The sequence below is a fragment of the Herpailurus yagouaroundi genome, unplaced genomic scaffold (genome assembly GCF_014898765.1).
Source record: "Herpailurus yagouaroundi ecotype Mexico unplaced genomic scaffold, PumYag 181, whole genome shotgun sequence".
Taxonomy (NCBI): Eukaryota; Metazoa; Chordata; class Mammalia; order Carnivora; family Felidae; genus Herpailurus; species Herpailurus yagouaroundi.
In genome coordinates, this window is record NW_024412412.1 from 35,677,915 (window position 1) to 35,705,814 (window position 27,900).

Below are 27,900 nucleotides of genomic sequence, written 5' to 3' on the forward strand. Positions count from 1 at the left end.
TCCACACCACCATCACACAGCCCAGAAGAGGAGGCAGATGGGACCCTGCTATGCTAGCTCCTGCTTTTGAGGGCAGTGTGTGTGCTGTCCCCACCTCTTCCGACCCTACGTGCTCCCCATTTGAACCCTCACTCCCATGGATTTCCTCATCCTGGTGTCACCTCTCCCTCCTTCCCAGATCTGGTGACTCAGAAAGAACAAATAGATTTGGGGGCCCAGTGCAACCTTTTAATTCCAAGCAGAGTCCCCCTCCCACAGCATTATCACACACACACACAGTGGAAAGGGATGCCAGAGTCTGGGCAGGTACCAAACCCAGCCCCAGGCAAAAATATATATATAATTATATACACATATGTTTCTGTAGAGAAGAAAAGCTGGGAGTGTGATTAAAGTAGGGCAGAGAGTTAGGAGAGAAAGCAGCTGGGGGGGTGCCCCAATAAATTACATTCTTTAGACAGCGTGGTGGGGGATGCGTGGGAATGGACGGGACCTGCTAGCCAGGACACTCAGCCTGGCCTCTTGATCCCATCCAAGGAGCCTGAAGGCCTGGGTTCTGCCCGGGACCTGGGTGCTAGAAGTCTAGCGGACTTTGCCTGCAGGCTGACAGCGGGCTGAGGTTCTGCAACATCTCCACTCTAAGCCAAGGCTTCTGGGGAAGCCACAGGGCTGGAGCAAGAGGCTCTGAAGCTTAGGGGTCACAAGGAGAGGACAAGGTGAGCTGGAGGGCAGGGTGGCCTCCTTGTTAGAGGCTGAGTTCAAGCCTGCTCCTGCTAAGAGTCAGAGAAGCCAGAGGCCCAGGTGTAGGGGAAGCTGTCCAAGGTGAGGTGAGGAGGCGTGCTTGGGTGCACACAGCATCCTGGGGCTCTCCCTGCCTGCCTGGCTGCTTCCCACCCTCACCTGCCTCCTAGCAGGTCCGAGGGTCCTACCCACCCATTTGGTCAAGACAGCCAACATGCCTGACCACTAATGCTGCGTTTCTCCTCACTCTCTTGTGGGGACCTTCATGTGGGGTTGGGGTGGGGAGAGGGTGCAAACATTAACTCTGTGTGTGCTGGAGTCCAGACTGGGTTTGCCCTGTGCAGTGAGGACCAGGGATGAGGGAAGGAGGCCCCCCCTAGCTCATTATGGGGAAGCAAGTTCATGTCCTACAACCCCAGCACTGCAGAGGTCTTGGTTCCTCCTCACCTGGGGAATGGAGCCAACCCTACCTCCACCCCACCTCCCTGCTCCCCCAAGGGATGATGCTTTGGGGTCTAGTGACCCAGCTCCAGAGCCCTGAAGCAGCAGGGGACAGGGTCAGTCAAGGAGTGGGAGGGGTGGTCAGAAGAGAGAGGCCTTTTTCTTGAGTTCATTCCTCTTCCACAGGGCCAGCTTGCTAAACTCTTCAGGAGACATGGAAAATACTCTTGAGAAGTCCTCCGCAGACAGATGCCTCTGTAGAGGGGACACGCAGGGGCAGCTTAGGAACAGGGGTGCAGGGTGGGGCTGGCCAAATGACTAAGGGAGCACTCAAAGAGGCCCCCGGTTCTCCCCATCAGGCAGGGGAAGGCACCCCATCAGTGGCACCTAAGCCCACCCCACACATTTCCTCCGCATACCTCAAGCCTCATCCGATCCACACCTGGAGGCAGTTTGGTTCTCCCCTTATTGGTCACCACCAGCATTTCGTAGGGATAGATCTGGGCAGGGAGGGGAAGGGGCAGTCTTAGGCTCGTAGAGTTTCCTGTCAGTGTAACCCTTTAATTCCCTGGGCCCCTTATCAGCCTGTAGGGGCCCTCAGGGCTCATGCCATTTTTGCCAGCCATGTCCCCCAACTTCCCTGCTGCCCCTCCCATCATCGACCCCTTAGTGCATTCACTTCCCTGGCTTCTCCCCCCGGCTGGCTGGCCCACCCCCACTGTAGATGGTTCTGTCCCCGGCCCACCACCCCTGACTCTGCCCCTGCCCCTCACCTTCTGCTCCAGCACACAGGGCAGGGAGTTCCCCCGGTCCATCCTCCCCCTCTGGCCCTCTCCGTTCTGGGGAGACCAAAGCCGCAGTGAGCCAGAGTGGGGCAGGGAGACCTCCCCAGCCTTACCCTGGGCTTCTCGAGTCCTTACCAGGCCTCTGTGGCCCCACACCCCCCTCCCCCAATGCTGCCTGTCACTCATCCATGGCTTCTGCTGCTCCATGTGTTCCCCTCCAGGAGGCACTCACCTGCAGGCCTGTGGGAGAGAAGAGTCATTGTCTGGAGGTAGCTGAAAGGTCAGCAGGCCTCCAAGCCTGCCAGCTCAGCCTCCCCAACCTCCAGCCACAGCCCAGCCCACATCACAGACGCGGGGCTGCCCTGGGGCCTGCTGAGGCCCCTTTCTTTCCCTGCTCGCCTGGTATTGGATGGCCCTGCCTCTCACCTGGGCTTCCAGTCTCACTCCCAGAGGGGCTGAAGTCTGTGGACTGTAGCTAGAAAGGACATGAAGGGATCAGAAGGAAGCTAGAGGATTCCACACTGTTCCCCCTCACTTTAAGGGTCTCCTGTGCCCTCAGGATGCCCAAGTAGCTCAGTCCCTCAGAGGTGCCCAAAGACACACTCTTCCCTGGCAGGCGCTGATCTCTGGTCTGGGACCTTACCCGGCTCAGAGTGGTCCTGCCATAGGCGGGGAGAGAAGAGGACTTTGATGTTCCTGCATGCAGGGCTGGAAGAGAGCAAGAGGCCTGGTCGGTGCCTTTGGACAGCCATTCCTGAGAGGGCTGCCTCCCTGGCCTCCCCTGCCAGAGGCAGGGCCGTGAAGGGCAGACCTGGGGGGCCCGGGGAGCCCCTGTTGGCTTTTGGCTCTTGCCCATTACCTTCAGCAAGCGGCACTGTGCTGGCAGCTCTGGGCTGTCTCTCTAAACAAACACACATCTGGACAAAATGCCCAAGTGTTAAAACTGATAGTTGGCCAGTGACAGTCAGATGATGAGGCTCACCGTCATAAGATGAAACTCTGGACTACAGAAATATATCTGAAATTTCGTCAAAATGACGGACGGAATCATAATTTACAATTAGCAATGCTAGTAATCACATTTCAGATGTATGACGTTATCATACAGAAACGATCATTTCCTCAGCGCCATCAGCTGCTAGACTGTGGCAGCAGTATACGAGCACAGAAGTCCGTATACACCATGTTTGTGGGGCGCCTGGCCGCCTCAGTGGGTGGAGCATGCGACTCTCGACCTCAGGGTCATGAGTTCGAGCCCCATGCTGGGTGTAGAGATCACTTAAAAATATCTAGAGAGGGACTTCACGTGTGCAAGATCAGATATCACTTTGAACTTACACATTTCATAGGATCACTAGGCATTCTCTCTCTACATATTGTTGGTTTTCAGTAACAGGTTTTCCTAAAGAGAACTTTGTACCTAAGATTCTTAGTTTGCCCAGATCTCAAAACTCTTTCATGTCCAAATGCTAGAAATCATTGGCAATCCATGGCAATCATTTTGATTAACATTTTTTTAAAGTGTATGTATTTATTTATGTAAGTAATCTTTACACCCGATGTGGGGCTTGAACTCACGACCCCAATATTAAGAGTCACATGCTGCTCTGACTGAGCCAGACATGTGCCCTGATAAACAATTTGTTTGAAGGTTCAGCCTTGACAGATTCAAAATTATAAGGAATTGTCTTCTTAAAACATTCTTTTTTTTTTTTTTTTAATTTTTTTTTTTCAACGTTTATTTATTTTTTGGGACAGAGAGAGACAGAGCATGAACGGGGAAGGGGCAGAGAGAGAGGGAGACACAGAATCGGAAACAGGCTCCAGGCTCTGAGCCATCAGCCCAGAGCCTGACGCGGGGCTCAAATTCACGGACCGCGAGATTGTGACCTGGCTGAAGTCGGACGCTTAACCGACTGCGCCACCCAGGCGCCCCTAAAACATTCTTTTAAGGGGCGCCTAGATGGCTCAGTGGGTTGAGCATCCGACTTCGACTCAGGTCATGACCTCACAGTTTGTGAATTCAAGCCTCCATCAGGCTCTATGCTGACACCTCAGAGGCTGGAGCCTGCTTTGGACTCTGTCTCCCTCTCTCTGTCTCTCTCTATGCCCCTCCCCTGCTCACGCTCTGTGTCTCTGCCTCTCAAAAATAAAGAACCGTTAAAAAAATTTTTTTAAATACTTCTTACTTTTGTATAGGAAATTATCTGTTTCTACAATGATCATTCACTATTGAAGCATTTCATTTCTGTGATAAGTATACATTTATATTTCAAATGAATGATAGAATTTCAACCTACAAAGCATATCAGAAGATTTTCACTTGGAATTATTTTTAGAATGCTCATTTACATTTGAAAGTGACCATTTCGGGGAGCCTGGGTGGCGCAGTCGGTTAAGCGTCCGACTTCAGCCAGGTCACGATCTCGCGGTCCGGGAGTTCGAGCCCCGCGTCGGGCTCTGGGCTGATGGCTCGGAGCCTGGAGCCTGTTTCCAATTCTGTGTCTCCCTCTCTCTCTGCCCCTCCCCCGTTCATGCTCTGTCTCTCTCTGTCCCAAAAAAAAAAAATAAATAAATAAACGTTAAAAAAAAAAAGAAAGTGACCATTTCAACACTACCATCAAGTCAGAATGACATGCCTGTTCACAATTCTGAAACTGTTGAGGCTGATTAGCTATGACAGTAATGTAAGCAGTCAAGCAGTCATGTGATCACTGGTCACATAGGAGTTCAGGTATGCCAAACATGATGGTGTGGTAGATATTTGGCCATTCAACTCTGCAAGGCCAAAATGGAAGTTAAAGAGCTAATTTTGACTGAATAGCAAATTCTGGTAGAACATGAAGATTGAATCCAACCTTTGGGACATCTCCCTATCTGCTTCTTTCTTCCGGCCTTCACTATTCTACATTCTCTAAAAAGGCCTTACTGTAACTCTTCCCAATCCTACTGAAATATCATCCTGGGACCTTCAGTGACCCTGTGGATGTCCAAGCACATATGACCCTTACGGCTCCTTGAATCCCACCCCCTCTGTGGCCTTCACCTCAGCCCCATCAGGCAGCCCTTCCAAATGGCCACCCCCTAGGTCTTGTCCCCAACTGCTGCACATTTGAAGCCTGGGAATCCCACTTTGCAGCCACAGCACCTTTCTTGTTTGTGGCTTCCTTGCATCCTCATTCCCAGCACAAATGTCCATCAGTCTCATGGGGACCTCCAGTGTCTTGATCCCCCTGCTCCCTGCTTCCCCTGGGACCTTCGACCCATGGTGGGGTATATAACCACTTTCACCACCACTCAGCAGTTCACCCAGCCCCTCATCCCTCGACACCTGCCTTATGAAACTCTAACCGTGGATCAGCCAGCAACTCTTGCCTGCAAACCACAGAGATAAGGCCCACACTGCGTGGATGATCATCACTACAGTCCGAAAGACTGGCAACGGTTCCCCTCCCCTGCAGCGTCTGGTCCTAACCTTTCCAACCTCACCCAGCCTCACCCTCTTTCCGCTCAGCAGACAACCTCAACTTCCCACGTGGCCTGCTCCCAGACCCGAGTCCCCAGCCCTCAGAGAAAGGGGCCTTTTAAGGCTCACCTCCCACATCCGGAGGCTGGGCCTCCTCCTGGGACCTCCAGCTGGACATTGCTGGGGCTCTTACCACTACATACAAGCTGAAGACTCAACTTGCCCTTCAAGCTTCCAACTCAGTAAGACCCAGCTTTCACCCACATGTACTTCAAGCCCAACATGTTCTAAACCAGTCCCTTCATCTTTCATCCAACCCCTTCCTCCCTTATCACATCAGTTCCAGGTATGTCCCCACCTAGCACCCAAGCCAAGACCCTGACTCGGCTCTCCTTTCCCACAGCCAGTCAACCACTTAGTCCAGTTGATTCCACCTCCTATATATTTCTCAAACCCAACGCCTCTCCTCTGAACCTATGTACAGTTTTAGTCCTTATCCAGACTATTGGGATGGCTTGCACATTTTCTTCCAGCCCGTGAGCCTCTGTACCACTGCCTTCATCAGGCAGTGGAATGCCTCTCCCCTCCCTTGAGTCTAGGCGGCCCCATGAGCTGCTCTGACCAATAGGATGCAGAGGAGTGATGCTGGGTGGCTCCTGAGGCTAGGCTTTTAGAGGCCTCATTGCTGCAGCTTGGGCTTTCTGCTCTCCCTCCCTCTGCTGCAGCCGCCCTGCTCTAGGGAAGTCAAGGCTAAACTCCAGTGATTTAGAGGGCTTAGTACCCAAAGCCCAGGACACCCCCCCCCCCCGTCTCTCTGGCTAATCCCTGCCACCCCAAGGCACACTCTGGGCTCTGTAACTGCAGGCTCCTGCAGGCCCTGTAAGGTGGCCAGGATGTTTCCTGTTCCTTGCCTTTGCTTGCACACTGTCCTGTGTCCACAATGCCCTTCTCCCCCACTCACTCTTTTGCTTCAAGACCTAGTTACCCTCCTCCCCGACCCTCCAGCCCCAGGCCCAGTCACCATCCTCTCGAAGCACTCACTGTGTGCCTCTCATGTCACCATAACACCTCCCCAAACTGCACCGACCGTAATTCTCATGTCAACTTCCCCATGGACCGGGAGCTACTGAAGGATAGGATATATTTTCGACTCTTTATAATCCCCAATGTCTAGCATATGTTGAACACACAATAAGTGTTTGATAAGTTAAACAAAATTTGCTAATTCTGCTTTAGTCTTATTCCATGACTGGTATTCTTGCCCTAAGGAGAACACGAGTGCCTTGAGCCAGTGACGCGATCTTTTGTCCCTTACACCGCAGGAGCACAGAGCTGGGCATATGATAAACTCAGACTCCGATTCTGGCCTCAAGGTCTGGCCAGGTGATTCGGAGCCCCCCCCACCCCATGGCACTCACAGGTATGAAAGGGTGTCCGGTCAGGCAGAGAGCGAGTTTTCCTCCGGATAGGCAATGACTTTTCCATCTCTTCTTTCAAGATCATCTTTCCCAAGTTGGAAGTAACCTGGAGAAGGAGAAAGGAAGATGGGTCCAAGACTTCTACCCGCATTCCTCATCTCCAAAAGGTTCAGAGCTGGGTATCTGCAGGCAGGACTGGGGACTGGTTTCCGAGTGGCTCGGTGGTGCCCTGGAGCCTGTGGGGCCTGTCACTGTCTGATGCACTGCCACACTGGGTTTGGCCACCCTGGAGAGCAAGGAATCAGCGCAGCTCAGTGTAACTGTATCCTAGTGGCTTCTGCATCCCAGAGCACAAGTCCGTGCCACCGTCAGTGACCTTTCCAGGACCCCCAACACCCTTTCTCCTGCTCTGGAGACCAGTGGCCTGCTCTCTCCTTGCTCCTCTTCCCGTGAACTTAGTCTACTGAAGCGTAGCACTGTGAGGGGGCACCCTTTTCTTTCCTTTTGACCCTAAATTAACTAGTGTTTCCCAAAAGCAGCACGAGGTCCTGGTGTCCATTCAGTAGCAGCAAGCTGAAGTCCTGGGAAGAAGGGGGGTTCCTCGTGTTCCTACAAGGATGTTCTTCAGGCATGACACCATTCAGAACAGAACAGCTAGTGAACCAGAACTTTTGTCCCCAAGAAGATATAGGCAGGGTGTCTGGGGGGTAGTGAGATGCTACCTTACTGAGTTCCTCTCTCTGACGCTCCCTGAGAGCCTTCATCTCTTCCCCAGAGTCGTCATCTTCCTCCTCTTCCTCTTCCTCTGCGCCCCTCCTCGATGCCTTCCGCTTCCTCCATTCTGTCTCTGGGGAACACAGGCAAAAGCAGGCTCGTCAATCAGCCATTCGCTCAACAAGCATTTGTCAGGTGCTGGCTTTGTGCGTGGCAACTGGGCTGCACCTTGAAGAGAACACTACAAATTATTTTGTAAAAAAATAAAATAAAGGTAACGTTTTCTAGCCTTGTGGTAAAGCTGAGTAGGCAATGCACACTCACATGACTTAAATTTACAGGGGACTAAACCCTTGTCTTGCTCCTCTTTCTCTTTCCCAGAGCTCCTGTCACAGAGCTTGGGAGGCAGACTTCTGGTAAATGTCTGCTGAGTGGCCAAATGAAAGGAAAGTGAATGAAAGACTAACAAGCAGGGCCACACACACCAAGAGCCATTGGAACACAGGGAAGGGCGATGAGCTGAGAGGGCCATGAAGGACGTGGGGTGGGCATGGGGAGAGGGTGGGTTCATGGAGCTTCAACAGCAGCTCTCGGGAGGCAGTATCCCAGGCCTCCCTTTCCCCTCTCCAACACAGTGTCCTACCCACGACGGCCAGCGACGGGGGGCATGGCCAATAGTCGGTTTCAATCTTGGCTGGCTGGTTGGGGTCAGGCGGCTGGGCTGCAGGGAACTTGGAGGACTCGATGATGAGGTCCTCGATGAGGTGCTTGCTCTGAGGGCTCCCTCCCATGGACTCTGCAGGTGAAGGTCAGGGTCAGCCCATACCCCCTGCCAGGCCACCTCGGCCTAGCCCAGCCCCTAACTCCCTCTCCTGTCCTCTCTCACACCTGTGAGACCATGGGTGTAAACACAACACACAGCAAAGAATACAGAGCAGAGGTTATATGCTGTTATGAACAGCTATTCTCCCACGGTCCCCTAGCCGGTGGCGCAAAGCGGCCCAGGTCAGTGAGGGGAACCCTCACCTCTCTGCTTGTAGATAGGTGGCTTCTTGTAGATGTTGGAATCTGGGCGGGTTGTCTCTGTGGACAGGGAGCAAGAGCAGATGAGAAGGAGGATATGCTGATGGTGGGCGAGACCAGGCCAATGAGGAGGCACAAATGGAATGGAAGAAGGCAGGAAATTCATGGGCTCCTGCCAAGAGCCAAGACAGAACTGGAGTTCCTAGAGCTGTCCCTCAGGGGATTGGGACTTTTCCCACTTTTCTAGTTGGGTGGGAGGGAAGGCACCATCCGCCTGTGGTCCTGCCATCAGGGGTTCCAGCCAATTCCATAGTGAGCATATACCCCAGAGAGTGGGGGACAGACAGTAAAAAGCTTGGGTTCCTGCAGGAAAAAGAGGTCCCAGGGAAAGGGTGCAGCCACAATGACAGTAAAGCCTACCAGGATGGTGGAAATGGGGTAGGCTGGTCCGTGGGGTCCCAGTGGCTCTTGGGGCTGAAACCTGAGAGATGGTTCCAGGGGACCGGCTCTCTGCCCACACCTGCAGAACAGAAGTGTGGTTCACTGAAGCTCCCAGGTCTCCCACCCTACCCTCTCCAACCCAGAGAGACACTGCTTCACCTGACTCCACCATCTCTGTCCCCCCCACCCTGATAGCCCACAAGCCCCCAACCCCAGGGCAGAGGAAGGGTATCCAAGGACTCGACCTACTGATGATGTCTGACCCAGGGAGAAAGGGTTAAATGAGGTCCTGGGTCAGACAGACAGATGGACACAGAGCTGGTCACCAACAGGATGAGGTCATCCCATGGGCTCTGCATATGTGTGGGGGAGGGGAGCCGGGCAAGTGTCAGGTGTGGGGCAGACTCACCTCTGGGGATGGTGGGGGGGATGTGGATTTGGGTGACAGTGAGCGCTGCGGATGGAGAGGAGGCTGGTCAGAGCCACAAGGGTAGGGGTAAATCCTCATCCCTAGAGCCCCGGAAGGGCCACTTCATCCCCCGCCCAACTCTGCACCCTTGCCCGGCCAATTTCTGAGCCACCTCTTCTCTCTCAGTCCTTGCCAGTTCCCAGAACTGGCCCTCCATCCTTCTTCATCCTAGTGCTCTCCTGGGCAGAGCCCTCTCTTTCTCTGGATGTACGAAGAAGCCATGGATCTTGGAGCAGTGTGCTTGTGCTCTGAGGGCCAGTTGAAGGTGGCTCTGACCCTGTCCTCAGAGCCTAGCGCCCAGGGGAAGGGACAAGACCCACAAGCAGCCAGGATGGAGTCTGGGCTCCCAGCAGGGTAGCCCCCAGCCTGCCCCCAGCCCACAGTTCAGCCATGACACTACCCCTTTCTGGAACACGGCTTACAAAGTAGCTGCCACAAGTTCTCTCTCACACTTAAATAGCTGGTGAGGTGGGAGGGCAGATGTATTGCCTCGATTTACAGGAGGGGAAACTGAAACCATACTTTCACGCAGGTCACTCAGCTAGGAATTCCAGCCTTCTCGTCCAGTGCTCCTGAGGGCTTTTGGCAAATTTGCTTTTTCTGTCCACTCACACCCTTTTCCTCCATAACCCCGGCCGCGGGGGGCCACCACCGGCTCTGTGAGGCTGCCATTCAAACATGGCCTCCCCACTCTCTGCATGGAGCTTATCCTCCAGCCTCCGGCCTGTCTCTGCCTGCTCTCCACAAACACTGGGTTGACCATTGGTTGATTTCTGCCCACAGTTCCTTTTCTTGTTTTGGAGTCTGGCCACCAGGAAAGGAAGCATCAGAGGGATTCCACCTCCTACCCGGTGTGGCTGGGGGAGCCCTTTCCCCCAAGTCCTGTCCAAGAGGAGCCTCCCACCCCTCACCTCCCGGCTTCTGGGAAGCTCCACATGTTCCAGGAGAGAATAGGTAAAGTGGGGCTCGTAGATCATGAGGTCAGGCCGCTCGATGTCCAGGATGGCCTTGTCCTTGGGGATGGCAGCCAAGTCCTTGTAGCCCAGCACCTGATTGTCCATCTTGGCCTGAAGGGAAATGGTGTGAATGGAACAGATGTGCCAAAAGCCTCACCTAGAATACTGGCCTTAGGAAGAAAATGGGCAGCCATCTGAGATGTCAGCTCTTCAAAGTTAATAATTCTATTATTTTAATTTTAAGAGTTTAGAGAGTTACCTTACAAAATGATAATCCTTCGCCTAGCATTTTGGGTACAATGAGGCAGGACCAGACCAGAGAAGGGGGATGTGGAGAACCTTCTCTGGATTTCTGGGTTCTCTCTGCCCATCAGCCCTGGCAGGACCATCGTCAGGGAGGCTCTGGGTAAAGTGGCCCAGCAGTGTCCCCACCCCATCCCTGTCCCAGCTTGGGGGTGCTGGTGGCCGAGAAGTACTCACCACGATGCTGGAGGGAGAGCCAGGAACACTGGAGCCTCGGGAGGAGCTGACGCTCCCAGGGGAGGTAAGTGGTTGCTGGGGAGAGTGAAAGGCGGGCGGGTGGGAATGAGCGTGCGTGCCAGGGCCGGGTGCGGGCTGGCTCTCCTCCGGGCGGAGGGAGGGAAGGAGGGTGGGGCTGGGGCAGGGGAGGGCTTCCTTAGGCCTCTGGGGCCCCGAGGTGCGGTTCTGCAGGCAACCAGCAGGTGGCACCGTCGACTCCCGACCTGACCCTCGGCGGGGAAGCCTGGCCCCACCCGGTGCCCAGGCCGCGCACTGCCGGGACGTGGGGGCGGGGGCACCTCCCGCGCACCTTCTGCAGCCGTTCCATGCAGCAGGAAGCTGGCCTGTCCGGTCACCCGCAGAGCCCCGTGCGCGAGGGTTGACGACACAGGGCGTCAGGCTCTGCCCGGCTCCTGGGCGCTGCGCGCTCGGGGCCACGAGAGCAGAAAGTGCGTTCCACCGGGCTGTGGCGTCCTCATCCCTCAGTGACTCTCCCGGCTGGTGACCGAGTGCCGGGCCTGGGAGGGAAGAACGTGCCAGGGAGGGCGGTGGGGCCCCGGATCTCTGGGAGCTCCGGAGAGCAGGGCGGAAGGGAGCCAGCGCCCTTCAGGGTTCAGGCTTTCCATTCGCTCAGCCCCGGGTAAGCAAGCGAGCGCGCGTGTGGACGGCAAAGCGGGAAAAGCGGAGGGACTGCACTTGTTTTTGAGCCATTGTTCTCTGGCCGGAAAGGAAATGACTGCTGGGGTCACCCGTTCCGGTGCAGCCTCACATTCCGGCTCTGTCACACCTGCCCTGCCCTGGGGCTGCAGTCCGGTTTCAAGCCCTGGTTCTCACTCCTCTCGGTCAAGGCCGTGGCCTCTCTCCCTGGCTCTGTGCTGGCGCCTGTCCTTCTCCCTACTCAATCCATTGTCCATTGTGCCCCCTGTGTCTCAAATCCCAGGCAGGTTTAACACAGAGGGACCTACTGAACCTATCAGGTGAACAGACTGGGTGGAGATGCAGTGAAACTGACTTGGCATGAAGTGCCCCTGTCATGGGCTGGGGGAGGCCTCCTGGAAAAAGGGAGGGGAGTGTGGAGGGAGACCACATTCGGTGTCCCTGTCCCTGTCCAGCAGGCAGTCTCACTTGCAGGCATTTGATAGAGTCCCCTTTGGGGTCGAGGCCACATCCCAGCTCTGCACAGCCTTCTCAGAATGCCTGTGCTGAGGCTGTCCTCTGAATTGCTACTTCTCTACAAGGCAGGGCCCCTAGCTTCAGCAGGAAGGCATCCCAGCTGGCACTGCTGCCTCTTTGTTCCTGGGGAGTTGGGTCTTGTCTGCTGCAGTAGATTATGAGTTCCCTGGGGCCACAGTCCATGTATTCCCCTTCATCCCTGATTCCCTTAGCAATCTTCCCATCCCCCCACTGCCTGTACTAGACACATAATAACCACTCAGTGAATGCCTGGCTGACTTTCCAGCCATGGTGGCCATGGGCCTTTGAGTGCAGAGAGTTGATGGCTACAGAAAGTACAGGGAAGAGGCAGCATGAACTCTGGACCAGAGTACCTGGGAGTGAGTAGACTCTGCTACTCAGCAGCTGTGTGACCTTGGGCAAGTTACTTACTCTCTCTGTACTTACATTTCTCATCTGTAAAATGGAAGACAGTCATAGTATCTATGTCATGGGGTGGCTCTGCGTATTAGATAAGTTATAAAATGTGAAATGCTTAAAACATCATAAATTCTACTATGTGGAGTATTAACTATTATTATTTCTATTTCCCCAAGGGCTAATGAACTTTTGTGTCTTTTCTGTAGCTGTTCTTTACCACAGGGGGTAATGAAAGACTGAGGTCATTGGTGCTCCCAATCTTATCACCTGTTACTTTGTATCAGGCCATTCTTCTGCTCACCCTCTTTCCCCCACCAAAACCACCTGCTTGCTGCAAAAGCAGCCCTCACTCCCATGTCCCTGCTTTTGCGCATGCCCTTTCCACTATTCTCTGTCCCCTTCCATGTCTCCCAGAACCCACTAGTCCTTCAGGGGCCATCCTAAGCTCTGCTCCTCTGGGAGGCCTCCTCTACTATTCTAGGCCTTCTTATAACGCTTCTCAGAATTCCAGTGGGACTGAAAAAGAAACCTGCATAACTTTGCCCTTGATTATATGTTGCCTAATGCCAGAAAATGTTTTTTCACTAACCAGAATGAGTGCTAACTTCTGGAGGACAAAACAATAACAATAGATACCATTTTTTGAATGGTCATGTTAGGTACTTTGATAAGCACTTTTTTTTTAAAGATTTTATTTTTAAGTAATCTCTATGCCCAGTGTGCGGCTTGAACCTACAACCCTGAGATCAAGAGTCGAGTCGCATGCTCCACCAACTGAGCCAGCCAGGTGCCTCTGACAAGGACTTTAAAAGAATGATTTTGTTTCATCCCCCCTCAACAACAAAGGTAGACCCATTTTACAGATGAGAAAACTGAGGCTCAGGTTAAAAAGTTGTCCAGAGTTGTGAGCTGAAAATGACTGTTCTTCAGCATTGGCATGATTCAAAGTGCCTGCCTAGTGCCGTGTCAGGTGCATTGTGGGGATGGACTAAAATCTGCCACATTTCTCAAGTCTTTTTGAAATTCTAGAGTCAAGGCTTGTCTAAGACAGGACTCTGGCCATCAGAGTCACACTAGGTATTTGGTTCCCATGGAAAGACTCCATTCCAGAGCTTTATCCTTCTCTTGCCTTCTTAGCTCTCACTTTGTAATGCTTTTAACTAGGTGTCTGAGGATCAGAGTAAACTCTAATACATATTCAAGAGCTGTTAGTTCTTTTTCACTCCTCTCTGATCTTTACTGTGTTAGCAGCCATTGTCAAACTAACTATATACTTGGTTTAGCCTTAGAGCCAAACACTCATTCATCCATGTATCTACCCATCCTTCCATCCATCCATCCATCCATCCACCCACCTACCCAGGCATATATTGCTTTATCCATTCATCAAATACTTCCTGAGTACCTAATTCTTCAGTAACCACAGACAACACTCAGTGATAAGCCTTATGGAGAACAGAAAGATGAGTCAGGGGAGCCGAGCTGCCCCTCCAGAAATGAGGCATGTATGTAGATAACTTGCGCGCAAAGCAGAAAATTACATGTGCTAGATAAGATAATATAAGGAGCCATGAGAAGTCACAGGAGGAGGGATCACTCCTGCTGGGGTGTTGAGAAAGGAATGATAAAAAAGATCCCTTAGAGGAGGTATTCGAGGTAGGCCTTGAATGCCCAGTTTGAGTTCATGTAAAAACCGAAGAAATGGATTCTTGAGAGATAAAGCAGCATGAGCAAAAGTAGAGATATGGGGAGCAGCACTGGGTCTGGCTAGGGAACAGCACATATGGCTAAATTATAGAGCTCATAAGGTTGAAATATGTTTGATGCAGGAGGTCAGGGGTCAGATTATGGAGGCCTCCAACCCAGACTAGGGGATTCAGACTGTATTTTGTGGGCAAGAGGAGCCATAGAATGCTTAGAAACTTTTTTCAAACAAAGAAGTGACAGACCCAAGCAGTGCTTTGAATGTGGCTTCAGCCTGGAAGACAAACTGGACAGGAAGGGGCAGTGTGGACAAAGACCAGCCTGGAAGCTACGGCAGCAGTCAGGCAGGGGCTTGTGAGGGCCTTGACTTGGGTATGAGGCCCATGATGGAAAGGAGGCAAAAGGGAGAGATCCTAGAGGCACAATGTGCAAAACAGACTTGATCTGGAGAACCCCTGGGGGATGGGGAGGTGGCTGCCCTCCGAGGCAGAAGGGGAAGCATGGAGTTCACTTTTTGAGGTTGAGGTGAGTGCAGTCGATGAGCCCATGGGAACATCCAGGAGGAACAGGAGGTTGAGGGAGGGGCAGGCTGGAAATAGAGATTTGGAAGCCATCTGACTACAGACGGTACTTTGCACATGAGGTTGTCAAAGGAGAAAAGAAGTTTAAAACCAGCATCCTGGGAAATACCAAGGGGACCAGAATAGTCACAGATGGCATGAAAGGGAGAGGTGAAACGGAATGGCCAGCTCCTTGGGGGCACGGAGTGTATCTAGTGCACAGTAAGAGTGCAATAAATATGGAGAAAAATGGTAGGCAAGTGGGGCTGAGAAAAGAAGGTCATGGAGCCAAGAGTCCCTGGCCCAGAGAAGGCGGGAAGTGTTGCAGGGAGTGAAGGCTCTCTGGTTTGGTGGCCTGTGAGAGCATTTCCAGAGGAGTAGTGAGGCTCCCTTGTCAGGGCTGGCCTAGATAGCACACAGGCAAGAAGAGTGTGACAGAGGGTGGGAGAGGGTTGGAGAGTGGCTCTGGAGGAGGCCGACTGGCGGAAGGTGTTTAAAGAAAGGGAAGACCTGAACACGCTTGTAGGCATTGAAGAGGGAAGAGGGATCCCAGCAGGGGAGAGGCATGTGGTTCAGGCCCAAGTGGAGGGCTGGCTTTGGAAAGAAAACTCTAGGCTTCCCTGGAAGGAGAGGAAAGGGAAAGTTGGGTATCCACAACACAGAAGCATGTAGCCTGGGCCAGTCCCATTGGGAGGCCATTATTTTCCCAGGAAAAGTGACAGATAAGGCCATACGCAGATCTGACAGGTTGGTGAGCAGAAGCTAAAGGCAGTAGAAAAGGTCTGGTGGGGAGTGTGGATGGCTGAGCTGCCAGGGAGAACTGAGAGTTTCCATGTGTTCTGAGCCTCAGGCTGAGCCTGGTGGTGGCCCTGGCACCTTCCCCTCGAGCACCAGTGTGTGTGTGTGTGTGTGTGTGTGTGTGTGTGGCAGGGAGGTACAGGATGAGGCAATGACTGTGTATCAGAGTGGTAACTGCTCAGGCAAGAAGTGAGGGGAAGGGTACCAGACCAGCCATGTCACTGCAGTGCACAATCGCCCTGAACCCACACTCACATGTGCACAAACACTGGCCTTCAGGCATAGCCACTCAGAAACAGGATTCAAAATAATGATGTGTCTGCTCTGTTGCCCGGGCCTTTCCAGAGCTGCCCACAACCCTGCGGCAGTCCCCTGTGCTGGGTCTCATCCCCTTAGCCTCAGAGTCTCCTCTCCCTTACTCTGAGCCACATTCCTTTGAGCCTGCTTGGCAGTGCCCAGTGTGTTAGGAAACATGCTGACAAACTGATCTCTTACTCTTCCAGGGCACTACATTTTAATTTAGGGCTAGCCTTAAGAAGTGAAGTTCTTTCTGGTGAAATTTTAAGGAAAAATGCTTTGGGGTGGAGTTTCTCTCTCTCTCTCTCTCTCTCTCTCTCTCTCTCTCTCTCTCAGGAGAGAGAGTGAGGGAGAGGGTGAGAGGGAGGAAAGGAGGGATTTCTTGGCTTCTCTCAAATCACATTATGCAGGCAATTGCTTACTCCACCCACAAGAGGCCCCCTCCCCCAAAGCTAATTTCCTCCCAAGTCAACACCCACTCTCCCCTCCTCCAGTCCTGACCCTCTCTCCCGACCCCGTACACGCCCCTTGTGTCTGCACATGCACATGCACATGCACATGCACCCCCTCAGTCCCAGAAACCTCCTATGAACCAGACCGAAAGGGCAGGCTGCAGCAGGAAGGGAGGGCAGGATGGAAGGACAGGGAAAGAAAAAAAGGCGGTGGAGGCAGGCAAGCCCAGGTGGTGGAGAGGACTTCCCAGCTGCTCACTCCCATCACACACTGGGGCTCCTCATCCCTCCTTCTCCACCCCACCCTCCCCCAGCCCCGCAGCACTGCCTTATCTAAGCCACCAGCCCAGCCCCACCTCACATTGCCCACCTGCGCATCTCCATGGCAACTAGAACCTCTCAGCTTTGGGCTGGGGGTGATAAGACCTCTGCACCCATCCCAGCCGGCTCCTCCTGCAAATAGGACTAGCCTGGCTGTGCCTCCCTGGACTTGTAGAAATGAAGGCTCAGCGGGCAGAACCACAGCTGGGGACCTCCAGTCCAGCCTCTGCTCATATCCTAAGCCAACCCCCGCTGGCTCTGTGCCAGTTGCTGTGCCGTGGACTTTCATAACATCCTCTTTACCCTCCACACAAGCCTTCCCCACTTAGAGATGAGGAAACTGTGGCTGAGAGGCTGACTTGCCAAAGCCACACAAATAGAAGGCAAGCTGGAATTGCTACCCAGGCCTGTCTCAGGCTAAAGCCAATGGACAGTCTTCTCAGTGGGTCTCTGAAGATCCTACTTCAATCTGAACTTGGGTCTTGGGGCTAACCTTATATAGTGCTAACCCTACATGGTGGAGCCACCCAGATTCCTGCCCGCTGGCCTGACTTGTGGACAAGGAACAGGGAGACTGGGGGACTGGGGCTTTGTGCCCCTGGGCAGGGTCAAGCCAGCCTGGGCGCAGGTAGTGCAGAGAGTAAGTGAGTTGTGAAATGAGGCAAATGAGCTGTCCAAGTGGGCTGGGGTCAGTGTGGGCAGGAACTTTGCCCCTCTCCCTTTTCTCCAGTTTCACTCACAGTGTGACTGCCTGCCTTGCCCCTTCCCTGCTCCTTCTCCACTCTCTGCTTTCCATTCCCTTTTTCTTCTCTTTCTTCATCTTTCCTCCCTTGGCTCTGTTTCCCTTTCACACTGTCCTGCTCCCAGCCCCACCCCTACAGTTACTGTGGCAACAATTCAGTGCCAGAAATAAAGGAAGGATCCAGCTAGGTCACTGGTTCCCAAAACAGCATCCCATCCTGGGGTGGAGAGGGGAAGAGTGGGCAGGAGCAGACCAGCAGTAGCCAGGGAGGCCTGAGGGTGTACGTGTGGGTGGGTGGGTGTGGGTGGTTGTGTGCACGCATGCGCAGGGGGCACCCATGCTTGCTCCAAAAGGACGTGCAGGAAGGCCAGGAGAGGGCTCCCAGCTCTGGGCCAGCAGTTCATGGAGCATCCATCAGGCCTGTGCCTGCCCTTCTTCCCTTCTCTCCTCATCCCCATTTTTTAATGCTCAATATGCTAGGACTAGGGTTAGTGTTCCTCTAATACCAACACTATATATATATATCACCCTCTCACACTCTGCTGAAGCATCAGGCAGGGCAGATGGGCCCAAAATCTGGGCCCCAGCCTGAGAACCCACCTGCTCAAGGCCCTGCCCCATCTTTGGTCCTGATGACAGCAGGACTGGGCCCAGGCAGCCCCTTCCACTCCCCCCACTTCATACAAATATGCATCTTTTCATTCAGTTTCTCCTAGACTTCTCTTGTGTTGATGTACCCTTTCTCTATACTTTCCTTCTGAAGAGGCCCCTCTTTCTGTGTCCCCCCAACTCCTCAGGCTTACTTGGTCCTCAGCATGCTTCTGCTCTGGTCTCTACTTATAGCTGGTTCTGTTGGTACATTGTGGTGCCACTGGTACAAAGTAGATTGATAGAGCTGCGGGGAGATGCAAGGATCTTGAGTCCCAAGTTCAGCTTTCTGAATTCTGAGAGTATCCTTACTCTGATGTTTACACACACACACACACACACACACACACACACACACACACACACACACCCCAAAAGAGGAATTCCTATAGACCTGCATTCCCAGGTGAACTGCCTGACTCAGGTGTTGAACATAAGGAGAGGCCAGCAGCACTGAGGCAAGACACATGTGGACATAGCACTTTGCCCACACAGGCAAGAGCCCACACTGAAACACAGTTGCAGAACCCATGCACCCTGCTTGCAAGATCATGCCCCCACTCTCCCAGCAAGGCCCACACACAGTGACACACAGTGCTACTGACACCCACTCCCACCCACCCACTGATCCTCTCTTGGCACCCGTTCTCCATGCTCACAACCACTCGCATCACGTGCTGACACCCCCTCCCTGAGCTGTGCACATGTATGCCCCCCATTTACCCACTCCCTGGTGGCTTCCCTGCTCCCCATTCCCAAAGCATGACTGCCTTCCTTCTCCTACACCTGCCCCTGCTCCCCTGACTCTCAAACCCTGGCAACACAGTCCCCTGGGAGGGAAACACTAGGTGCATCTGCCCAGGGAGGGGGCTTGGCCTGCTAGGCTGGCAAGGGGTTGCCTCTGGATCCTCACAGGCCTGAATGTCTGCTCAGCCCCCAGCCTCTTCAAGCACTTCAGCAGTGGCCAGGAGTGAGCAGGGGTCAGGCCTGCAGCCACACCCTACCACCCAACATCATTCTGCATTTGGTTCTCACCCCAGCCTGGCCAGCCAAGGGCTAGAAAGGGGCTCACCAGGTACCTCCTCCCAAGGAACACAACCCTCACCAACAGCATTCAGGTGTCTGTGTGTAGTGCTTCCCCCTCAAAACCTGCAGCACATTGGGAGTGAGGGGGGCAACCCCTTCCACTCCCCGTTATTCAGCAAAGAAAGAACAGCTCCCCTGCCCACCCCAGTGCCCCCCCAATTCCATCACTTGCACTTCTGCCCAGCACAGCTAGGTGAAGGGGGCACTGGGGTGACAGCATGAACCCTCAGCCCTCTTCCTCAAATCAGGCTTGATGAAATCAAACCCAGCTAGTCCCAGAGTTTCTCCCCCTGAACAGCGGCCATAGCCGACCCCTCCTAAGGGGATCCGTGCCACCACCCAGAGCCTCACTCCCAGGCAGGGGTTGTGGCCCAAAGTGCCCAGAGAGGTGAAGAGAGATGGGAGACCCTGCCACCTACCTCTTCCCAGACAGTGTCGCCCAGATGCTCTGAGGCCCCAAGACTGGGCTGGGCAGGCACAGGCCCAGATCCCAGCGCTGTCGCTTTTTCTCCAGAGCCAAGGTAATAGGCGTCTCTTCCAGGAACCCAGCCGTGCTTTCCCAGAGCACAAATAGCAGGAAAAACCCGGCTTGGGGTAGGTGGGCGGGTGGGGGGAGCTGGCACAGGAGGGGACCTACCCTCTGAGCCCCCACCCCCTCGTCCCCACCCTGCTTCTCCACAGGCTTGCGCTTGGAGCCTGCGTCTGGCGGTCTGGCGGGCGGGCCTCTGGCTCCCCCACAGCACCCTCCCCACCTCCAGCTGATAGCGTGTGGCCGGCCTGAGGGTGTGTGTTTGTATGTGTCTGCGCTTCCACCTAGCTCAAAGCTGCAGTTCAATCCGTTTCAAACAAGAGGAGCATTAACCCGGCATCATGACGAAGCAGAATCGGAAGCAGACTCGCGAGCTGTTGGCCTTTTTCCCTTTCCCACACCCCCAACCCTGCAACATTCCATGCTCACACACTTTCACACACACACACACACACACACACAGCCCCTCAAGCCTCCTCATAAACAGAATTTGAGTTGGGGTGGGGGCAGAGGGGGCTCTACTGATAACTGAGAGATGACAACACCTTTTTCTCCCAGCACCTGTATCTCCTACTCCTTGCCTAAGAGCAGCAACGGAGGCCTCTGGGGTCCTGCCTCCCTGGGGTGCTAAAGGGCATAGATTCTCAGTGGTAGGGAGAGGGCAAAGATGCCGGAATTGGTCACTCAAGGAAGGCTTAACCCCCTCCTGGTGAGGGACAAATGGGAAGATCTGAAAAACCAGGTCCTCAGCACAAGAGACTGGGTTGGCCCTTAGATTACCAGAATCCCCTGGCAACTGTGAGAAGGACTCCATCTCTCACTGGGGCAGCTTCATCAAAAGGGAATTTCCGGCCAGGTGATGCCCAGGTCCCAGCACAGAACTACAGGATGTGCCCTCCCTGTCTGGGAAAACCTTCACAAGTCCAGGACCCTGTCATTGGCCTGTTGGTTCTCTGTGGGCACAGAGCAGAGCATGGTTCATCTTTGACCCCTGGGGGGCAGGGGAGGGAACTCAGCCGGCTGGCCCTGGCCGTGGCCCCAGCAGTCTCTCCACCTCACAGCAGACTTGCCTACCTAGGCAGCCCTTGCTGTTGCCCTGGTAACCACTGCCCACAGCCGGTCAGCTGATGGTATGAGCTGTCCTTCGGGAAATCTAGAATCTGGGGAGGGGGCTCTGGGGTATCTGAATGGAAAATCACAGGGGGAGGGTCTTGAGGGGGACAGGTGAGAGTGTGCTCCAGACCTCTTGCTCAAGGAAAAGAGGACAGGAGGGGACAGGTAGGGACAGTAAGGGAGGGATGTCTGGGTTAGTGAAAGATAGAGAAGAATGAATTTCAAAGGATGGGCTCCAGAAAGAATGGAGAAAATGAAGAAGGCAGGCAGCTGAGTGACTGAGGAAGGGTAGAAGGAATTCAGCTGCTGGGGAGTGGCTGGGGAGAGGGCCCTGTGGAAAGGAATGAGAAAGCCTGGGGGTGAGAAAAGAAACATCTAACCATGAAAAAAAAGGTCAGGACATGATGCAGGAGGAGGTGTACCTTTGATGTGGCAGGAGGGGCTACAGCCTCGGAGGAGGGGGAATCAGGCCTTTCTGGGTAAACTGCCAGCCTCAGACAGCCTCTCTGCTTCCCTCCCTTCAAGCCCACCCTTAGTGCCCTGGCCCTGCTGCCAACCCTCCAGGAGACCAAGCACCAGGTGCTTTTCCACCTCAGCCCTTTAGGACCCCTGATTTTTCCCACTACCACGGTTCCTGTCCTGCTCCCACTTGCCCCCCACCAGACAACGCCACCCCAGGAGATTTGTCTTCCGGTGCAAGAGTGACCAGAGGTAGGGCTGGAATGAGCTGGTGCGGGGAAGGACAGCTGTGGACAGGGGCCTGGAATGAGGTAGCTCATGAGAAATGGGTAGGAGTCTCTATGGCCTGGGAGGAAGGGAGCATTCTCATCTGTGAAACAAGGCCCTTCTCGGATAGAGTGGGGGAATCCAGGGGAAAGGGCAAGGGGAGGGGGAAGGGAGGGCTCTCCGGTACCTTCAGGGGCCTGGGGCGTGGGGCAGGAGCACGGCAGCTTCCTCGGTGACATACACCTCCATCCCTCGGCGCATCTCCTCTCCGCCTCCCGTTGCCAAGACAACCTGCCGGCTCAGCCGCGGCGGCAGCAGGGAGGGGGGAGGAGGCGGCTGTGACTCCTACTGCCTCTTCAGTGATGGAGGGAGGCGGCCTGAGGTCTGCCTCGGTGCTGAGGTGGGGGTGGGGTAGCTGCAGGGGCCAGGGCTCCCACTGAGTCTCCCCTCCCCATTTCCATAAGGCTCTGGGGTTGGCTCCCAGTATGGCCTCAGGACAGCTCTAATTCAGGGCCATATAGCAGGCCGAACTTGCAAAGGGAGGCAGCACTGGGCAGCATCCTCCATTCCAGAAAGCTTGGTGTGCAGCTGGGGAACAGTGATAGGAACAGGGAGGGATGACCTATGTTAAAGGGTCAGAGGGTGGCTTCCAGCAGGAAGGCTGGGGTGGACACAGGGCTTCAGGCCCAGAAGTCTGCCCCGCATCTGACCTCGGCTATTTCTGAGCATCTCCTCCTCTCATTCCCCTTGACCAAGAGGAGAATCAGAGTCTTCCAATCCTGCAAGGCCCATTCTCACTGCCCCCGACTCTACAGGAATGTCCTTCCACAAGGTGGGAGAGCCACCTTGGGCAGGAACAGTCTGCCACCAGCCAGCCCTGGAACCAAGGGGACTGCAGAGTTAGGGCTCCCTCTGTCGACCTGAGGCATGGTAGCTGTCAAGGTCATTCCTTACTGAGAGGGATCCTGGTGTGTGTGTGTGTGTGTGTGTGTGTGTGTGTGTGTGTATTGGTGCTCACAGGGAGGGCACAGCCAGGCCAGGAGACCCTTCTGTTGCCTGCCTCTGCTGCACCTCCACTTCCTCTATTGTCCTACAGTGAGACTTGCTCTGTCACCAGTGGCTTCCTCCTGGGAAGGCCCTAGACTCCTCAAGACCAGTAGACCATCCCCCCTCCCAGTGCTTGCCTCTCTCCCCTTCAGGCTGGGATAAGAGGGGAGGCAAAATCTTTCCCCTAGAGCCAGGCAACACTGAACACCAGTGCCTACTGTCCAGGCCCCAGGGTAGGCTTCCTGGGTACCACTTGGCCATACCCAGCTACTAAGGGGACTAGCATACCTTTAAGTTCAGGAGTGCCTTGAGGCCTTGAGGATGGCCCCTTTCGTCCACAACAAGGGCTGGGGCTCCTGCCCCTCTCAGGCAGGCAGTCCCAGGCCCCAACTAGTTCTTGGCTCCTTTCTGCAGCAAGATCACTGGTGCCAGATGTCCCGGCTGGACTTCGGCCCTGCCACCAGCCCCCTCACCAAGGCCTGTGCAACAGGCTTCTCTGTACTCTCTCTGTCTCACTCCATTGCCCCTTGCCCCGCCCCATGCACCAGCCTGCTGGGGCTGGGAGCACCAGGGACTCTCCCCCTGTGCTATCTAAACATTAACTCCTGGGAAGGCTGATGAGGGCACCTGGGCACCTAAGGAGAAGGGCAAGGTGATGAAGAACTGGGCCAAAGGAATAAAGGGAAAGTTGAGGGCCTGGAAATGACACTTTCTCCAAAGAGTTTAGAAGTCACACACACACCCCACCTCTATGCACTGGACACTCTGTCTCAGGGACCCCAGAGCCTTAGTTCACAGCATGCTGCCACCAGACCAGTCTCTCTCCCAACCTCCAACCCCACAATTGCATGGCCACTCTCCTTCTCAAAGCCTCTGCCACACAAAACTCTCCATCATGTAACCCAATCATTTCCTGCCACTTCTCCAGGCAAACTTGCAATTTTATCCAAACCCAGGGACTGCTCACCTTCCCCTGAACATTCCTCACATTTTCCTATCTCAAAACCTTTTTTCTTTTCTTTTTAATGTTTATTCATTTATTTATTTTGAGAGGGGAGGGGCAGAGAGAGAGGGAGGGAAAGAGAATTCCAAGCAGACTTTGGGCCGCCAGTGCAGAGCCTGACTCAGGGCCCGAATTCTGGAACCGAGCCGTGCGATCATGACTTGAGCTGAAATCAAGAGTCCAACGCTTAACCACTTAACCAACTAAGCCACCCCAGGAGCCCCTCAAAACCTTTTTTCTCATGCTGTTTTCCCTCTTAAATTTTTCCCTTACATATCTTCTCTGCTAACTGAAATCCTGCTCATTCTTAAAGATCATGCAAACTCCAGCCTTTCCCAGTGTCCCAGCCCCACATACTCTCCCACCCTGGAGAACCCTCCCTGCTTGGCCACAAGCAGAGAACATCCCACTCAGATGATGCAGACCGGCAAGAACCTAGACTGTAATGCTCACTAGCTGCAACTGTAGATGAGTTAATATCCCTGAGTCTAAGCTTGTGCACACATTATATGGGAATACCCCCTGAATAAGGGGTTACATGTAAGCACATCTCCAGAGTTCTGTGCACATTAGTGTCCTTATTTCCAATAGCTCCTGTTTCCTTTTCCCCTCTTTTGGGATGTACCAAATGCCACTTTGCTATCTTAGGTATAAGAGAGATTTCCAAAAGTTCCAAAATTTCCAAAAGTGGGTTTATCCCCCCACCTATATTTCAAGTGTCTTGAGATCTTGACCGGGGATGACATAATATCTTGTCCATCTTTTTGGTCAGTTGAAGGGCTAGCACAGTGCTTGTACATTGTAGGGGATAAATAAGTATTTGGATAACTGCTTAGGACCCCTCCCAACCCAAGTCCACCTAAGGATGGAGGGTGGAGGCAGGATTCTGGTTCTCATTCTGCCTCCATCTTGAGGGACTGCAGGGCTCAGAGCCAATGACTTCTTTCTGGACCTTCAGTCGATTTAATTCCCTCAACAAATACTTATTCTGTGTAACATACTGCACTGGGTACTATGAGGGAGGCAAAGACCTACTACTTCTACATCTGAGACACTTGCTTTGTAGCACAACCATTACACAAGCACAAATAAGTACAGTTCCAGAAAACTGTGATATAGGCCATAAGGGAAGGGCAAGTCGGCAGCCAGAGACACTTGTGTCACCAGAGACTGCCACTAGCCCCAGAGGGGAGGAAAGTCTATGGAGCAGAGGAGACAGCAGCGTGCAAGCATTCTGGAGAAAGGTGTGCTGGGCAGTGGGAACCTCAGGAACAGAGCCAGGCACAGGGTGCTGGTTGGCTATTAAACCAGAGCTCCTGGAACTCCCCAGAGGGGACTTGTAGGGACAGGGCTGGGAAAGGAGGCTGAGCAGGATTGTACAGGAGTTTTGAAAACCACGCTAAGGAGTCTGCTAGTGATCAGGTAACACTGGCAGAGCTGTGGTTTAGGGTTGGGTAGGGCCAGGGAACAAACTGTGTGATGTCCTGGAGGAGGTGGGGGGTGTCAGGAGGCAGAGACATGACTTTGAAAGCTGCTGTAGTAACTGAGACAGACCCCAGAGAGGCCTGGCAGTGGTGCAGTTCCCAAGTGTGGGAGAGAAAGCAATGGTGTGCAAGGTGGTGACAGCTGACATGTTGCATTGTTAGGAGAGACTCAGCAGGAAGAACAAGGAGAGAAGAGAAAGGCAGAAATCTTAGGGAATGTTTCTCTAAAGAGGAGCCAGGAAGGGTAGGGTCCCAGTGAGAGAATGAAGAAGGAGGAAAGAGCTTCAAAAAGGTGTGGGGGGGGAGGTCCTTCAAAGAGTCCAGGGATATGAGGCTGAGGACAGCCAGGTCTGAAGCCAAGGAGGTCACTGGCCACTGAAAGTATGAGGGACAGGGCTCAACAGAGTTATTTAAATAGTAGCCTGCTTGTGAGGACTAGAAAGTAAGTGGATGTCCCCCTCTGCTCCATCTGGCTGTTGGAGGACAGCACAGAGGAGGGGAGATCAATATGCAGGCTATTCTTAGCTGGAGGTCTTGGTAATCCTAACCAACACAGGATCTGAGGCACCTGCCGCCTGCTCCCTCCACTTTGTCACATCCTCCCCGAGATGGATGTGCTCATCTTGCCCTAAGTCTTCCCCCACACTGCCCACCCCCACCCACACACTTGCTTAGAACCTTCCGGCACACAGAAGCAGCCAGGGGTAGTCTGTGGTCCTCTGGGAAGTCTTCTCCCCCTACCCCCCTTTCCACATGTTAAATCCCTTGAGACCCCATTATCAGATCTATTCCTTTGGCTTCTTCCTTTTAGCATCTTTGAATTCACCCCCAGACCAGATGGAATCAGCTGGAATAGATTTCACTAGATATGACAAGGCCCCCTAGGTATGGAGCCTGGACTTGGCAGAGGCACTAAAAGGTGTGGGGAGAAGGTTCAGAGAGCCACGCCAGAGACCCAAGACTTGCCAGGCTTGGTGCTTGGGGCAGGGCAAGGCACTCAGGGATGGCACAGGCCTCCAGAGCTGCCTTCCTCCCTCACTCCTCCCTGTCTCAGGCCCTCCCTACCAGGTCTCACCTCAAAAAGCAAGAAAGGAAACAGTGAGGGCTTTCTGGAGCCGGCCCCCAGAGGCCGTCTGTGCTGGGGAGGTCAAAGAGAGGGAGGGAGGGGCCGGAGAAAGGCAGAGAAGAAAGCAGAGGCAAGACAAAGGGCCCAGTCCACCTTTGAAGCTGTCTCTAACCCGAGCCAGGGAGGGTGGGGTGGGTCTGAGAGCCGGGCTGGGGGGAGGCAGTCTAGAGTTTTAAAGAATGTCTCAAATTCCTGCGGAAATCAGAGGGATTGTAAGAGCTCCCCCTCCCCAACACACCTCCTTCTCAGCCCCCTGCCCCTGCCCCCCAAGTCCAGACCTCCACACCTGGGGGCCCCAACCCTTTGTCCTCAGGTAATTGCTGGGCGTTGCCTCTGTGTTTAAAATCCCATTGAACTCGCCAGTTATCAGCTGTGGCTCCGGACCACCCTCCCTACACCGCCCCCCTCCCAGAAAACGACCCCCAACACGTCTCCCGCAGTCTTCACCAGGATTAAGGCTCTTTGTGATTAGAAGGGGGGAGAGAAAAAAGCAACCTGGTGCAAAGCAATTATGACAAGCTGGAGGGAGAATGTCTGTCCTGGGGCCTGAGAGACCTCCCTCTTGGCTGTTGCCTTCTAAATTGCCCAGAGCTGGGGGCGTCAGACCTCTCTCTAGTCCTCACCAAAGGAGAGGCGGGGGGGGGACCCCTGGCCCCCACCGCCTTGGACGGCTGCTTCACTCACCTCCCATTATGACTAAACCAGGCTCCTCCATAATTGCCCATTCGGTCCTTATTTTTGGGCCATTTTTGGGAGAAGTGGGGAGAAGGGATGTCTCTCATCCTTTTCCCTCTCTCTCCGTAATATTTCCCTCCAACAATTTCCCAGAAAGAAGAGGAAGGAGAAACTGAGGCTGGGGGGGGGGTTCCATCAACGGAAGAGCTGGCTTGCGCGGGGAGACGTGCTGGAAGGGCCTCCCCCTCAACAAGATTACACGCCGACGAAAAGGAGGAAAGAGGCGGGTTTTATGGCTCTTAGTTCCACTCCCCTAAAGCACACCTGGAGGCGTCTGGGAAAGCCCACCCGAGAAGCTCCGGCTGGGGGTGGGAGCGCCCTCCCCCCTCCCTCCCGCCGCGGCCACCACTCCCCCCGGGGCCGCGCGGCCCAGCCCGCCGCCTCTAATTGCATCTTCCCCTCAGGTGTGGCCCCCGCCTCCGCCCCCCGCAGGGGCCTGGGGAACAAGGGGACGCATTCTCGCCCTCTCTCCCCCTTCCGCTCGGCTGAGCCCTCCTCCCCCATCCCCCCTCCTCACCGGAAAAAAGCAGTCTGGCTACCGGCGAAGAGGCTGCAGAGTCCGCGGGCCGCCCGGGCGCCGCGCCTGCCCGCTCCTCCGCGGGCGCTCGGGCCTGCTGCCCCGGCCCCGGCCGCTCGCCGGCCCTAGGGTTGGGTTTGGTTCGCCCCAACAGGTAGCACGGGACGCGCAGTGCCAGCCAGGAAACCGGAGCCTGCGCGGAGGGAGGGGCGCGCCCGCCGGTCCCGGCCTCGCGTGGGGCGGAGGTGCGGGGCCTTCCTGGGCCACCCACACCCCGCTTTCCCTCCAGGCGGCACTGCCCGCCGCCCCCCACGCGCGCGCGCGCGCTGCCCCTCCACCTGCTGGGCCACGCCCGGGCCGGGGCACTTGGCTTCCACGGCTTCCCCGGGCGCCTCCCCGAGAGACTTTGTTACCAATGCCGTTTGGTAGTGGATCCCTCCACCCCG

At 54.5% G+C, this 27,900-nt stretch overlaps 1 protein-coding gene across 11 annotated transcripts; it reads right to left on the reverse strand.

Moving 5' to 3' along the window:
* Nucleotides 1–206: 206 nt before the first annotated feature.
* Nucleotides 207–27,652, reverse strand: DMTN (dematin actin binding protein). Of its 11 annotated transcripts, none has more exons than XM_040490348.1 (16): nt 27,455–27,652; nt 11,284–11,491; nt 10,935–11,009; nt 10,410–10,565; nt 9,439–9,483; nt 9,009–9,108; nt 8,592–8,648; nt 8,209–8,361; nt 7,574–7,698; nt 6,852–6,957; nt 2,611–2,675; nt 2,394–2,442; nt 2,200–2,207; nt 1,956–2,021; nt 1,602–1,682; nt 207–1,437 (listed from the first exon to the last, which is right to left on the reverse strand). In XM_040490348.1, the coding sequence occupies exons 2-16, from the start codon at nt 11,299–11,301 to the stop codon at nt 1,324–1,326; spliced, it is 1,218 nt and encodes a 405-aa protein (XP_040346282.1). In that variant the 5' UTR covers nt 11,302–11,491; nt 27,455–27,652; the 3' UTR covers nt 207–1,323. The 11 variants fall into 11 exon arrangements, with proteins under 11 accessions (XP_040346282.1, XP_040346279.1, XP_040346280.1 ...); XM_040490345.1 differs by lacking the exon at nt 27,455–27,652 and adding an exon at nt 21,730–21,857; XM_040490346.1 differs by lacking the exon at nt 27,455–27,652 and adding an exon at nt 19,594–19,837.
* Between the last annotated feature and the right edge of the window lie 248 nt (nt 27,653–27,900).

What these genes read in the sequence shown, in the direction of transcription:
- DMTN (XM_040490348.1), bottom strand. An exon ending in CCCGTCGCTGGCCGTCGTGG is followed by an intron (nt 7,699 to 8,208) that starts GTAGGACACTGT and finishes TGTGTTCCCCAG; the next exon opens with AGACAGAATGGAGGAAGCGG. An exon ending in TGGATCGGATGAGGCTTGAG is followed by an intron (nt 1,438 to 1,601) that starts GTATGCGGAGGA and finishes TCCCCTCTACAG; the next exon opens with AGGCATCTGTCTGCGGAGGA.